At 46.6% G+C, this 15,362-nt stretch overlaps 1 protein-coding gene across 1 annotated transcript in view; it reads left to right on the top strand.

The window, feature by feature from the left end:
• Positions 1 to 300: 300 nt before the first annotated feature.
• The window catches only part of LOC132390463 (uncharacterized), a gene marked incomplete at its 5' end in the record, with an annotated part of 31,461 nt that continues 16,399 nt past the window's right edge, over positions 301 to 15,362 (top strand). Inside the window, 3 exons of the mRNA XM_059963077.1 lie at positions 301 to 420; positions 4,335 to 4,454; positions 13,717 to 13,836. Of these exons, the coding sequence (XP_059819060.1) occupies positions 301 to 420; positions 4,335 to 4,454; positions 13,717 to 13,836 (360 nt within the window). The remainder of the gene's footprint in view (positions 421 to 4,334; positions 4,455 to 13,716; positions 13,837 to 15,362) is intronic.

The following is a 15,362-nucleotide window of genomic DNA, read 5'->3' as shown; positions in this document are numbered from 1 at the left end:
TTCCCTTTCCCCATTCTCTCCTACTTCCAGCCCATTGCCCTCGTCTCTCACCCTCTTTCCCTTTCCATTCACTTATTCGACCCTTTCATTACTGCTCGGTTTCCCGTCTATCTCCTTTCACTTCACTCTCTCCCTCAACTCTCCCTGTCTCTCAAACATCACCCCTCACATAAACCTCTCTCTCCCCCTCATATAAACCTCTCGCTGCTCAATCTCTCTGTCCGCGCTCACCCCATTTTCTGACCATCTCTCCTCTTCCGTTTCTCTCTCACTCTCTCATTCTCTCTCTTTCTCTCCCAGACGGTTTGACATCCAGCTACTCAAAGCTGAACCTTCCGAAAGACGAACTTCACATCGATGAGGATGAAGATCCTCCCATTGCCTCGGGACCTGCCGAAACATCAGTGACTGCACAAGAAGGTCAGAGTTCACATTAATGACGTCATTCTGAAGGGGTCACCTGCCATACACCCACGTTGTCTAATCGAAATTTATCTGCATCGACCACTTTCTTTTGCAGCTCTTTCCATAGGTAGACCGCCACCTGTGTAAAAAATACTTCGTCGCTCGGGTCCCCGGTTCGATCTTTTTCTCCTATCACCTTGGACCTGTGCGCTCTGGTTCTCGTTTCTCCAAGCCTGGAGACAATGACTGTACACATTCAATCTTTCTATGTCCCACGTGGTTTTATACACCTCTATAAGGTCACCCCTACCTTCCAGGGAATAAAATCCCAAAGTACCCGTTCTCGTTCCATAACTCAGTCCCTTGACTTCCAGCAACATCCGCGTAAATGGAGAGGGTGCAGAGGAGATTTACCAGGATGTTGCCTGGTTTGGAGAACTAGTCATATGAAGCGAGGTTAGCAGAGATGGGACTTTTCTATTTGGAGCGTAGAAGAATGAGAGGGGACTTGATATAGGTCCACAAGATTATGAGAGGCATAGATAGTGTGGATAGTCAGTACCTGTTTCCCAGGGCACCAATAGCACCAGTGGGCATATGTACAAAATGATGGAGGGAAGTTTTGGGGATCCGCTTCCAAAACTGCTGCCAGCAGTGCATTTCACACAACCACCATCTCTGTGTAAAGAGCTTACCTCTGACATTCACACGGTATCTATTTACAGGCACCTAAACTATTCCTCCTCGTGTTAGACACTTCAGCCCTAGAAAAAAAAAATACTCTGACTATCCACACGATCAAAGGCTGAGAAGTGGCAGATGAAGTTCAACACAGATAATTGTGTTCATTTTGATAGGTCAAATATGATGGCAGAATATAGTATTAATGTTAAGACTCTTGGCGGCGTGGGTATCAGATGGATCTTGGGGTCCGAGTACATAGGACGCAAAACAGCAGCTGCGCAGGTTGACTAAGAGGTTAAGAAGGCGTAAGGTGTATTGGCCTTTATTAATCGTGGAATTAAATTTAGGAGCAAGCGGTAATGTTGCAGCTATAAAGGAACCTGGTCAGCCCTCACTGCAGGAAGGATGTGGAAGCCATAGAAAGGGTGCGGATGAGATTTACAAGGATGTTGCCTGGATTGGGGAGCTCGCCTGATGAGAATAGGTTGGGTGAACTCGGCCTTCCCTCCTTGGAGCGAAGGATGATGAAAGGTGACCTGATAGAGGTGTACAGGACGATGAGAGGAATTGATCGTGTGGATAGTCAGAGGCATTTTTCTCAGGGCTGAAATGGTTTCCACGTGAGGACACAGGTTTATGGTGCTGGGGAGTAGGTACAGAGATGTCAGGGGTAAGTTTTTTACTCAGAGAGTGGTGAGTGTGTGAAAATGGCTGCCGGCAATGGTGGTGGAGGCGGATACGATAGGGTCTTTGAAGAGTACACAGGTTTAAGGTGCTGGGGAGTAGGTACAGAGGAGATGTCAGGGGTAAGGTTTTTTACTCAGAGAGTGGTGAGTGTGTGCAGTGGGCTGCCAGCAACGGTGGCAGAGGTGGATTTAGATAGGCACATGGAGCTTAAAAAAATAGAGCGCTATAGGTAAGCCTAGCAATTTCAAAGGGAGGGACTTTGTGATCCGAATGGCCTGTAGGTTTTCTATGTTTCTATGTTAAAGTCAGCGTACATTATGTCTAACAATCCGAACAAATTAGTCAGTCATATCTTCCTGTACCCCACACAATTCTGCAGGGTAGACGACCAAGTGGAAAAAAGTTAAATGCCTGATGGAGTTACCTATTCACCGTGTCCACTACCCTGCTCTCATGAACCGCCCTGACTGCTCACTGCAAATATAGAAACTGCTCTTCCCGTGACAACAATAAACTGCAGAGCGCTGTGGACACAGCTGAACACAGATCGGAAACCAGCCTCCCCTCCTTGAACACTGTCTCTGCCTGATGTCTCAATAACGCAGCCAGCTTCATCATAAACCTCCACCAGCCACAGCGGACATTTTTTCTTCTGCACCCTCCCGTCGGATGGAAGATGCGAAAGCATGTCTCAATTGGGCAAAGAACGGATTCTGCACCACTGTTATCAGACTACTGAACGGTCCCTGATTACAGTAGGGAGTACTGTTCACCTCATAATCTGCCTCTTCGGGACCCTTGCACCTTCTCGTCTGCCTGTAATTCACTTTCTTTCTGTTACTGGGTCACTTTATTCTGCATTCAGTGTTTGATTCACCCTGCTCTACTCCCATGAAGCTGTCACTATCTCTGGACGCAACTGGCCTCCCCTGTCAGTGATGTATATGAATGATCGGAATAGAAATATAGATGAGGGTGGGGAGGTGTTGGTAAGTTTGCAGATGATACGAAGTTGGGCGGTGTTGTGGATCTGTGAAGAATTCAGTGGGACATGGCTCAGATTGTGATATGGGTTGGAGAAATGGCGGATGAAGTTTAACCCAGATAAACGTTAAAAGGTTGCAAATTGTTAGGTCAGATGCTATGATATCACCATAGAAACCACAGAATTTAGGAGCAGAAGTTGGCCCTTCGGCCCATCGAGTATGCACCGCCATTGAATCTAGGGCTCATCCACTTTATCTTGTCATCCCCACTCCCGTGCTTTCACCCCATACCCTTTGATGTCCTGGCTTATCAAGAAACTATCGATCTCTGTTATAAATACAGCCAATCACTTAGCCGTTCGCGGCAAAAATTACGCAGATTTACCACCCTCTGACTAAAGTAATTTCTCACCTCAGTTCAAAAATGACGTCTTTTAATCCTGAAGTCGTGTCCTCTTGACCTAGAATTCCATACCATGGGAAATAACTTTTTCATATCTAATCTGTTCAGGCCTTTTAACATTTGGAATGTCTCTATTTGATCCAGCGTCATTCTCCTGAACTCCAGGGAATACAGCCCAAGAGCTGCCAGATGTTCCTCATACGGTAACCCTTTCATTCTTGGAATCATTCTCGTGAATCTTCAGTGAAACTTCTCTAAAGTCAGTATATCCTTTCTAAAATAAGGAGCCCAAACCCCCACACTATACTCCAAGTGTGGTCTCACGAGATCTTGGCGTCCAATGTCATTGCTCTTGGCCATGCTTTCTCATAGGGTGGTCAGAAAGACGGATATCATGCCTGCCATTAACATCTGTGCACTGAGTTCAATGTAGGCAGATATGTTGCATCTTGAAACAATCTAACCGGAACAAAACAAAGTCGGTCACAGGTAGAATGTACAAGCTCTTTACAGCCATCGGCGGAAATTGGACCCGGGTCTCAGGTACAGTGAACCATTCCGTTACCTACCGTTCTTCCTCTTGCAAGCAGCCACGGAACAAAGAACCAGAAAGGAGCGCGGAAATCGCCACAGGATCTTCAGATATTAAATGCGTAAAAATAGTACAAAGCTTGCAAACAATAATACAACCAGGAAGAGTAATAACACAACCCTCTCTCATCAATTCTCTTTCGACCCCTCGCCCCCTCTGTCTCTTTCCTTCTCTGTCCCACTTTTTCCTCCCCTCGCACTACCGTTCTCTCCCTCACTTGCTCTCTCTCACACTTCTCAACCCCCCCCCCCTTCAACTGTAGCATCGCACCCTTTATTCCTCTTCTCCTTCGGCACACTCTCTTCCGTACTCTCCCAGTTCTCTCTCCTGCATTATGTTCTATCTTCCAGTCTCTCAATCTCTTTCCGGTTTTCCATCGATCCCTTCTACCTGACTTTCCCCCTTACTTCCACCTCTCCTCTCCCTGCCTCTCAGCCTTGTCTCTCCCTCAGCTCCCTCCCTCTCCCACTCTCTCTTCCCTTCTCTCTGCTTTGTCTCTCTCTGTCCACCATTCTCTGCCGGTCTCTCAATCATATATTTATCCCGTTCTCTCACATTCTCTCTCCTTCTCTCTCAGACGGGCTGAACTCCTCCTACTCAGTGCTAAAGCTTGGGAAAGACGAGTTTCTCATCGATGTGGCTGAAGATCCTCCCACCGTCTTAGGATCCGCCGAAATATCAGTAACTGCAGAAGCAGGTCAGAGTTCACAATAATGACGTCACTCTGGAGGAGTCACGTGCTATCCGCACAAGTGTGCAAGCTCTAATGTGTCTGTATCTATCAGCTCCTCTAGCAGCCCGTCTTATCCACAGACACCGTCTGGGTACAAAGAAAATCTGGTCACTCTGGTCCCCAGTAACATCACCTTCTGCTATCAGAGTACCCCTGAGCGCTCTGGCTCTCGTTTCCCCAAAAAGTGACTCGGCACATTCACCCAGCCTGTGCCCCAGGTACCACGTGGTTTTATACAACGCTGTAAGGTTAACTCTGCGCTCCAAGGTATAAAATCCCAACCTACCTGACTTACCTTATTATTCGGTCACTCAGGGACCAGCAATCTCCTCGTACATCTCCTCTGCACTCTCTTCATCTCAGTGGCATCTTATCTATAGGAGGACAAATGAAACGGATCACTGCACTCTCAGCGTAGCCACACTGACTTCTTGTTCACCGCAACGTTGCCGCCATGCTCCTGTACTAATTGCCCTGACTGATGAAGGGCAGCGTGTCAGACGCCTTCTCCACCCTTCTGTCTATCTGTGACTTCACTTTAAGGGAACGGTGCACCACCAGCCCTGTGTCCCTTCGTTCTACGTCACTCCCCAAGGTCCCTGCTTGTCTGCGACTCCACCTTCAGGGAACTGTGTTACGGTACCCTTGGGTCACTCTGTTCTGTAACACTCCCCAGGGTTCCTGTCTGCCTGTTTCGCCACTTTCAGGAACCGTGTACCTGTACCCCTGGGTCCCCCCGTTCTACAACGCTCTCCAAGATCACTGACTATAAGTGACTTCACTTCAGAAAACTGTGTACTTGCATCGCTGGATCCCTCTGTTCCAAAAGATTTGCCAGGTTTCCTCCTGTCCACCGTGTAATTTCTGCTCTGTGTTTTGTCTTCCTGAAATAGGATAGGTCAGACTAATCGAGATCACACTGTAAGAAAAAAACTGCCTGCACTATTTACCACCCCACCGACGTCAGTGTCGTCTGCAGGCTTACCAAGCGCATCTTATATCGACCAAAATATCTGGTCCCACCACCGATACCCCGCCAGTGACGGGCTTCCAGTCAGAGAAACGAACTGCATCCCTAAACTTTTTCTCCTATCGCCGGGCCAATCGGATATCTAAACAGCTTTCCTCCCTGCGTCGCACACCATCTCCCAGAGCCGAATTCCATCTGGGAACTTATTAAAATCTGTGCATAGTTCATCTACCATCCCGTCCTGATGGGTCCTCCGCAGTCAAATAGATCAGACACATCTCCTTGGGTTCCACACCATCTCCAGACCTGTCTACCATCTAAGCCTTTCTTAATAACATTTTCAAGCCTCTGTATGGTACATCTGCTACCAATTCCTTGTCTGTCCTCCCCAGTCAAGAGAGCCCGACAACTCTACAAGGGTTTCACGCTGCCTGTCAACCCCTTCCCACTTGTTTTTCTACTCTCCCTATCTTTCTTTCTCCCGCCCTGTCTCTCGGCCCTACTCCTTTTCCGTCTCTCTCTACATTCCTTTCTGTCATCCTCCAGAGTGAGCTACCATATGGATTTTGATACGGAACTTCTCAAGCGACCATTATGTCTATTAATCCGATAATATCAATCCTACAAACCCCTCTGTATCCATACCATTCTCTACAGTAGTCGACCAAAGGGAAAATAATTAAATGTCTTATTTTCTTCCCTGTTCACTATGAAATCAGCCTCCCGTCCATGAACTCTTTCAACACATACTGCTGTTTCGATAAATCACCCAGCGTCATCAAAGGTCCCCGGACATGTCAAGCGTCCATTATAGCTTTTAATCCGGACATATCAGTCAGTCAAATACTCCTGGGTCGCACACCATCACATAGAGTAGTCTACCAAGTGAAAATAAAGAATAAATGTCTTATTGACTTCCCTGTTCAACATGTCTACTATCATGTTCTCGTGAAACGCCCTGGTTCCTCACTAAAAATATTAACACTGCTCCACCCATGACCAAGAAACTGCAGAGTATTGTGGAAAGAGCTGAGCCCAGCTCCGAAACCATCCTCCCCTCCTTGATCTCTCTCTGCACATACAAGTGCTCTGATAAAGCACCCAGCGTCATCAAAGGTCCCCGGATACGAGACTTTTCAAGCGCCCATTACAGCTATCAATCCGGACATATCAGTCAGTCAAATTCCCCTGGGTCGCACACCATCACACAGAGTAGTCCACCAAGTTAAAGAAATTTAATGTTTTATTTTCTTCCCTGTTCACCATGTCTACTACCCTGTTCTAATGAAACGTCCTGGTTCGTCAGTAAAAATATAAACACTGCTCCGCCAATGACCGCAAGAAACTGCAGAGCATTGTGGAAACAGCAGAGCCCAGCTCCGAAACTAGCCTACCCTCTATGAACTGTTTCTGCACATCCTCCTCTCTCGGGAAAGCAGCCAGCATAATCAATGAACACCCACCCCGAATATTCTCTCCTCTACACCCTCCCATCGGTGTGAAGTTGGAATACATGTCTCACTCGGCTCAGGGACAGCTTCCACACCCCTGTTACCAGACTATTGAAGGGTCCGCTACTACAATAAGATGCAAACATGACCTCACAATATACCTGCTCTTGGCCACATAATCAATTATATATAGCACCACAGAAAATAAATATATTAAATTCAAATTTATCTGACCAATTTTTCAATGTAATCAAGAAATTGGCACCTTTTTATATTCTACTTGGTCTTGGTCTAAAATTCAAACTTTTTGGATAAATTTAAGACTTTTACAGGAACAAAGTTGGGAATACAACTCCCACATAGCCCAATATTATTTTGGTTAGGTGATATTGAAGGGATAATACCGAAACCTAAATTGAATAAATGTCAGAACAAAAATATAAAAATTGCACAGGCAGTAGCCGAAAAAGCTATTGCAGTTACTTGGAAATCAGATTCATAGTTAACTATGGATCGTTGGAATAATGAAATATATAGCTGCATTCCTCTTGAAAAAATACTTATAATTTAAGAAATGAATAAGATATATTTTTGAAAATTTGGTACCGCTATCTACAAAAGATAGGATTAAATATACAGGTCCTTTGAAGATAAAATTATAGGTTATTTGGGAAAAATAAAAACTAAAGTTATTTTGTACTCCATGGAGCATGTGGGGTTCCTCCGATATGCAGGCAATCTTTCTATCTTTTTTTTTGCTTCTTTTTTCTGTTTTTTTTCTTTCTTTTCTTTTTTTCATTTAGGGATTTAAGACAGGAGGGTTAAGGGGAGGGGATAAAGTCAATATTAATTTTTCATAATTCTAATATTATATTCATTTTATGTTATTCTCTTTAAATTAATAAATAAATAATAAAATAAAATAAATTTTAAAAAAAACATTAAATGTTTTATTTTCTTCCATTTTCACCATGTCTACTACCCTATTCTCATGAAACGTCCTGGCTCCTCACTAAAAATATAAACACTGCTCCGCCCATGATCCCAAGGAACTGCAGAGTGTTGTGAAAAGAGCTCCGAAACTAGCCTACCCTTCATGAACTCTTTCTGCACATCCTCCTCCCTCGGGAAAGCAGCCAGCATAATCAATGAACTCCTCCACCCACCCCGAATATTCTCTCCTTTGCACCCTCCCATCGGAGTGAAGTTGGAATGCATGTCTCACTCGGCTCTGGGACAGCTGTTACCAGACTATTGAAAGGTCAATAATATGCAAACATGACCTCAAAATATACCTGCTCTTGGCCCTTGCACACAATTGCCTGCCTGCAGCGTATTTTACTGCACTGCATTCTGCATTCGATTTTTATTTTACTCCGTTCTATTCCAATGATGTGATCTGTATCTATGTATGTGTCTGGGAACTCTCCCGTGTCTGTGATCGATATAATTAATCTGGATGACAATGCAGAAGGGTGTGTTGGTACGTTTACAGATGATACAGAGATAGGTGGTGTTGCGGAACGTGCAGAAAACCTGCCAAGCTGCTCCTAGGCGGGGGATTGAACGAGATTTGCAGTGGGTGGGGAACCATAGTGTTAGAACCGATAGTGAGGTGTAGGAGGATTACGGTCATTCGAGAACTGCAGGTACAATGCATGGAGAAAAGCCAGATCAAACATATAAATAGGCTTTGAGGAAAGAGAAGCAGAATAAAGGGTGTAAAGGTAGTAGGATAGAAGGGCTAAAGTGTGTTTACTTCAATGCTAGAAACATCAGGAATAAAGGAGATGAACTGAGACCTTGGATACATACATGGAAGTATGATGTTCTGGCCATTACAGAGACATGGCTGGAACCAGGGAAGGAATAGATTCTCAATATTCCAGGATTTCAGTGTTTTATAAGGGATATAGGCTGAGAGGGGAGGGGAGGAGGGGGTACCAATACTGGTCAGGGATACTATTACAGCTACAGAAAGGACGGATAATGTAGCAGGATCCTCATGGGTGAGTCAGTATGGGTGGAAGTCAGGAACAGGAAGGGAGCTGTTACTCTATTCGGAGTATTCTATAGGAACCCTGGTAGCAGCAGAGATGACACGGAGCAAATGTAGAGGCATATTTTGTAAAGGTGCAAATAAACTGGGTTTTTAGCATGGATGGCTTTAACTTCCCTAATATCGATAGGCACCAGTTTAGGATTTAGATGGGACAACGTTTGTTAAGTGTGTCCAGGACGGATTCCTGTCACAGTATGATGACAGGCTGACTAGGGTGAATGACATAGTAGATCGAGTATTAGTTAACGAACCGGATCAAGTCACAGATATGTCAGTGCGTGAGCATCTGGAGGACAGTGATCACCGCTCCCTGGCCTTTAGTATTATCATGGAAAAGGATAGAATCAGAGAAGACAGGAACATTTTTAATTGGGGAAGGGCAAATTATGAGGATATAAGGCTAGAACTTGCGGGTGTGAATTGGGGTGATGTTTTTGCAGGGAAATGTACTATGGACATGTGCTGGATGTTTAGGGATCTCTTGCAGGATGTTAGGAATACACTTGTCCCGGTGAAGAAGATAAAGACGGGTAGGGAAAGGAACAAGAGAGGTGGAAATGCTAGTCAGGTGGAAGAAGCAGCATACAAGAGGTTTAGGAACCATGGAACAAATAGGGTTATTGAGGAATATTGGATAACAAGAAAGGAGCTTAAGAAGGGGCTGAGAAGAGCAAGAAGGGGGCATGAGAAGGTCTTCGCGAGTAGGGTAAAGGAAAATACAAAGGTATTCTTCAATTATGTGAAGATCAAAAGGATGACGGGAGTGAAGGTAGGACCGATTAAAGATAAAAGTAGGAAGATGTGTCTGGAAGCTGTGGAAGTGAGCGAGGTCATCATTGAATGCTTCTCTTCGATATTCACCAATGAGAGGGATCTTGATAACGGTGAGGACAATATGAGTGCGGTTGATGTTCTGGAGCACGTTAATATTAAGGAAGAGGAGGTGTTGGAGTTGTTAAAATTCATTAGTTCAGATAGGTCCCTGCAGCCTGATGGAATATACCCCAGGATGCTGCACGAGGTGAGGGAAGAGATTACTGAGCCTGTGGGTAGAATCGTTATGCCCTCATTGTCTACGGGAACAGTACCGGAGGATTAGAGGAAGGCGAATGTTGCCCCCTTTTTCAAAAAAGTTAGTAGGGATTGTCCGTGAATTATAGTAAAGTGAACCTTACATCTGTGGGAAAATTGATGGAAACGATTTTTAGAGATAGGATCCATGGACATTTAGAGAATCATGGTCTGATCAGGGACAGTCAGCATAGCTTTGTGAAGGGCAGACCATTGTCCTTCAGGAGGTGACCAGGCTTTTAGGTGAGGGTAGTGCAGTAGATGTGGTCCGCATGATTTTTCGTAAGACATTTGATAATTGTCCTCTCGGTAGACTTATCCAGAATGTCTGGTGGTGTTGTGAATAGTGTAGAGGACTGTCGAAGATTGCAGCCGGACATTGATAGGATGCCGAAGTGGGCTGAGAAGTAGCAGATGGAGTTCAACCTGGAGATGTGTGAGGTGGTACACTTTGGAAGGACAAACTCCAAGGCGGATTACGAAGTAAATGGCAGGACAGTTGGTAGTGTGGTGGATCAGTGGGATCTGGGGGTACATGTCCTCAGATCCCTGTAAAGTTGTCTCACAGTTAGATAGGGAGTTCAGAAAACTTATGGGGCGTTAGCTTTCATAAGTCGAGGGACAGAGTTTAAGAGTCGCGGGGTAATAATGCAGCTCTATAAAACTCCGGTTAGGCCACACTTGGAGTACTGTGTCCACTACTCGTCACCTTACTCTGGGAAGGTTGTGGAAGCATTGGAAAGGGTACAGAGGAGATTTGGCAGGATGTTGCCTGGTTTAGAGTATAATGCATTGGGGCTTTCTTTACTGTTGTCCGTCAAGGACTTCTCCTGGACCCTTCCGGCTCTCCTAGTTTCTTTGTCAAGGTCCTTCCTCCTCACCTTATCATCTTCTAGATGCCGATCATTACCTAGTCTTTTCAACATTTCGTAAGCTTTTCATTTCTTCCTGAACAAAACTTCAGCAGCCTTTGTGCACCAGGTTTCCTAACCCCTACGATCCTGCTCCTGCCTCATTGGAACGTACTTTGAGTATCTGCCACATTTCTGCCGTCTATTTCCCTCAGAATATATTTTCCAAATTTATGCATCCAAGTTCCTGCCTTATAACTCCATATATCCCCCTTACTCCAATTAAAGGCTTTCCTAACTTGTTTGTTCTTCTTCCTCTCCAATACAAAAGTAAAGGAGATTGAATTGCGATCACTATCTCGAAAATGCTCTCCCACTGACCTGCATGACATCTCACCATGTTCTTTTCCCAATACCAGATCACGTCTTCTTCTAGGCCTATCTACATATTGTATCAGGAAACCTCCTAACAGACCTAACAACGTCTATCCCATCTAAACCCGTCGTTCTAGGGATATGCCAATCCATATTTGGGAAATTAAAATCTCCTTCCACGACCACTCTCTTATTATTAAATCTTTCTAGATCTATATCCCTATCTGTATCTTGATGTCCGTGTTGCTATTGGCTGGTCCATTAAAAATCATTCAATGGAGTTATTAACCCGTTCCTGCTTCTAACATCAGCCACAGGAACTCAGTGGGCAATCCCGCCATGCCTTCCTCCTTTTCTGCAGCCGTGACACTATCTCTGATCAGCAGTGCCACGTCGCCACCTCAGTTGCCTCCCTCTCTGTTTTCTGAAACATCTAAAGGCCGGCACTGTAAGTAGACATTCCCGTCCCTGAGCCATCCAAGACTCTGTAATGGCACAAAATCATCGCTCCAAGCTCTGTTCCATGTTCTCAGCTCATCCGGTTTGTTTATGATGTTTCTTGCTTTAAAATAGACACATCTGAAACCATCGGTCTGAGCGCGTCCCTTGTCTATCACCTGTCTGTCCTCCCTCTCGCGCTGTCCCCAAGCGTTCTCTTCCTGTGAGCCAACCTCCTCTTCCCCAGTCTCTTCAGTCCGGTTCCCACCCGCCATCAATTCGTGTTTAAACCCTCCTCAGTAGCCTTAGCAGGCCTCTCCGCCAGACTATTGTTTACCCTCGGATTCAGGTGCCACCCGTCCTTTTTGTACAGGTCATACCTTCCACAAAAGAGGACCGAATGATCCAGAAATTTGAGTTCCTGGCCCTTGCTCCAATCCCGCTGCTACGCATTTATCCTCCACATCACTCTGTTCCTAAACTCACTTGTTCCGATGCACAGATAGCAATCCCGACATTCTTACCTTTGAGGTCCTGTTTCTTTTCTTCCTTCCTAACTCCCTATATTCAGGACCTCCTCCCTTTTCCTTCCTATGTCGTTGGTACCAATAGGTATCACGACCTCTGGCTGTTCTCCTTCCCACTACAGGATATCATGGACGCGATCAGAAACATCCCGGTCCCAGGCAACAGGGAGGGAAGCAACCACCCGTGTATCTTTCCTGCTTCCTCAGAATCGCCTGTCTGACCCCCTAAATATAGAGTCCCGATTGACTGCTGTCGTCTTGCTTTCTCTACCCTTCTGAGCAACAGGGCTAGACCCTGTGCCAGGAGAGCGTCACTTGTTGCATCGCAAAGGTATGCAGTTACCCACCCCCCAAAAAAAAGTACACAAACAGGAGCACGTTGTTAAAAGGGACAGCCACAGGGGTAATCTCAATTATCTGACTTCTGCGTTTCCCTCTCCTGACTGTTACCCATTTATCTGTCTCCCCAGGACCCGGAGTGACTGCTTGCCTGTAAATCCCGTCTATCATCTCCGCACTCTGCCTGACCAGACGTTTCCCTCTCCTGACTGTTACCCATTTATCTGTCTCCCGAGGACCCGCTGTGACTGCATACCTGTAAATCCCGTCTATCATCTCCTCACTCTCCCTGACCAGACGTTTCCCTCTCCTGACTGTTACCCATTTATCTGTCTCCCGAGGACCCGGAGTGACTGCATGCCTGTAAATCCCGTCTATCATCTCCTCACTCTCCCTGACCAGACGTTTCCCTCTCCTGACTGTTACCCATTTATCTGTCTCCCGAGGACCCGCTGTGACTGCATACCTGTAAATCCCGTCTATCATCTCCTCACTCTCCCTGACCAGACGTTTCCCTCTCCTGACTGTTACCCATTTATCTGTCTCCCGAGGACCCGCTGTGACTGCTTGCCTGCAAATCCCCTCTATCATCTCCGCACTCTCCCTGACCAGACGAAAGTCATCGAGCTGCCTCTCTACTTCCCTAACGCGGTCCCTAAGGAGCTGTAGCTCGACGTAGCTGGCGAGGAAGTGGCTGTACGGGAGGCTGGGATTCTCCCGGACATCCCACATCTGACTCCCAGCAGTGAACACCGGCCTCACAGACAGACTTCCTGTTCTGTTCCTCACAGGCAGCTCACCTCGCCTCGACCCGTTATCGCCGAAGCCCGAATGTACTAAAGCTCGACCACTCTGTCTCAGGTCACTCCTTTGATAACCGCTCCTCCGATGAACGCTCCACTTGCCAGTATCTCCCTTTTATGCCTGAACATGCCCTGCTATCCAACTGACGATTAGTCTTCCTGTTGTAGCCACTGACAGGCACGGACAATGGACTAACGCTCTCTAGGCCACCTTTTGAAATAACCGTCGGAGACCTAAGAGAAATCCCACTTCGTAAACATCTGTTTACGCCGCCGATCGGCAACGTACATTCTCTACCGGCTTCTCCTTTTATTTTTTCTCTCTCTCTCATCTCTCAGACGTTCTGAACTCCACCTACTCAGTGATTAAACTTCCCAATGACGAACATCTCACGGAAGAGTATGAAGATGCTCCCATTGCTTCGGGACCCGCGGAAATGTCAGTGGTTGCACAGACAGGTCAGAGTTCACAATAATGACATCATTCTGAAGGGGTCACTTGTGTTAAGCGCAAGTGTTCAAGTTCTAATGTTTCTGCTTCGACCGCTTCCTTTGGCAGCTCGTTCCACAGACGGATCAGTGTCGGGGTAAACAAGATGTTGTATTCTTGTCCCCTGTTGCATCATCTACTGCTATTTCATTATCCCTGTGCGTTTTGGTCCTCGATTATCCAAGCCTACAGAAAAATTACGATGTCCTAACCCCTTCTCCCTCCCTCCATCTCAATCCCTATTCTTCGGAGTCTCCTCCCTCTCAGTCCCTACTCTTCTCTCTGTCCTCCCTCTCAGTCTATATCTCTCTCTCCTCCCTCTCAGGCCCTACTCCTCTTTCTCAGTCTGTCCCTACAACTCTTTCTCTCCTTCCTCTGTTCCTACCTCTATCTCTCTCTCCGCCCTCCCGGTCACTACCCCCTCTCCCCAGTCCTTCTCGGTCACTACCACTCTCTCTCCTTTCCTTCCCGTTCTATACTCCCCTCCCTTTCACCTCCCCCTCGTTCTCAAATTCTCACTGCCCCCTTCCTCTCGGTCCCTACCCATCTCACTCCCCTCACTCTTGCTCTTACACTCTGTCTCAGCTCCGCTCGGTCCGTACTCTGCTCTCCCTCCTCCCCTTGGGTCCCTGCTCTCTCTCCCCTCTCTCTTCTCCCTACACTGTCTCTCACCTCTTGGTCCCGACCCCTCTCACTTCTCTCGCTTGGTCCCTACTTCTTCTCTCTCTCCCTATCAGTCCCTAATTTTGTCTCCCTCCTCCCTCTCAGTCCCTGCCCTTTCTCTCTCCTCCGTCTTTGACCCTACACTCTCTTTCTCTCCCTCTCAGTCCCTACGCTTCTCTCTCTCCTCCCTCTCAGTACCTAGACCGTCTCTCTCCCCTCTCAGTCCCTAACTAATTTCTCCTCCCTCTCTGTCACTACAGTTTCTCTCACCTCCCCTCGGTCCCTACTCTGCTCTCCCTCTCAGTCCCTATCCCTCTCTTTCTCTTCAATTCCAACGTGACCTCCCTACTCCTGTACTCATTGCCCTGACTGATGAGGCGCGGCGCGACAGATGCTTTCTTCACCGCCTTGTCTACTCTGACTCCAGCTTCAGATAACCGTGCACCCTATACCTCTGGTCCCTCTGTTCTACAATACTCTCCACATTCCTGTCTACCTGCGACTCCACTTTCAGGGAACGGTGTCCCTCTCGCCGTGCGTTCTATAAACTTTCCCAGGTTTCCTCCCGTTGAATGTACAAGTCCTACGCTGTTGTTTGTCCTCCTGAAGTACGATAGCTCAAACTAAATTGCATCTGCTTCTGCTCGGCCGACTTCCCCGGCGAATCGAGATCCCACTGTCAGAGAAATCTGTCTTCACTCTTTTAACGCCATCAACGTTAATGTCGTCTGCAAGCTCACCTACTGCGTATTTTGTAATCTGCTATAAATGGTCGATATAATTGACAGAGATCGATCGTCCCACCACCGACCACCCGCGAAAAGCGCTAGTG

Source organism: Hypanus sabinus, unplaced genomic scaffold (genome assembly GCF_030144855.1).
Source record: "Hypanus sabinus isolate sHypSab1 unplaced genomic scaffold, sHypSab1.hap1 scaffold_911, whole genome shotgun sequence".
Lineage (NCBI taxonomy): Eukaryota > Metazoa > Chordata > Chondrichthyes > Myliobatiformes > Dasyatidae > Hypanus > Hypanus sabinus.
Note: the sequence above shows the minus strand (reverse complement) of the source record. Positions and strands in the feature narration are given on the sequence as shown.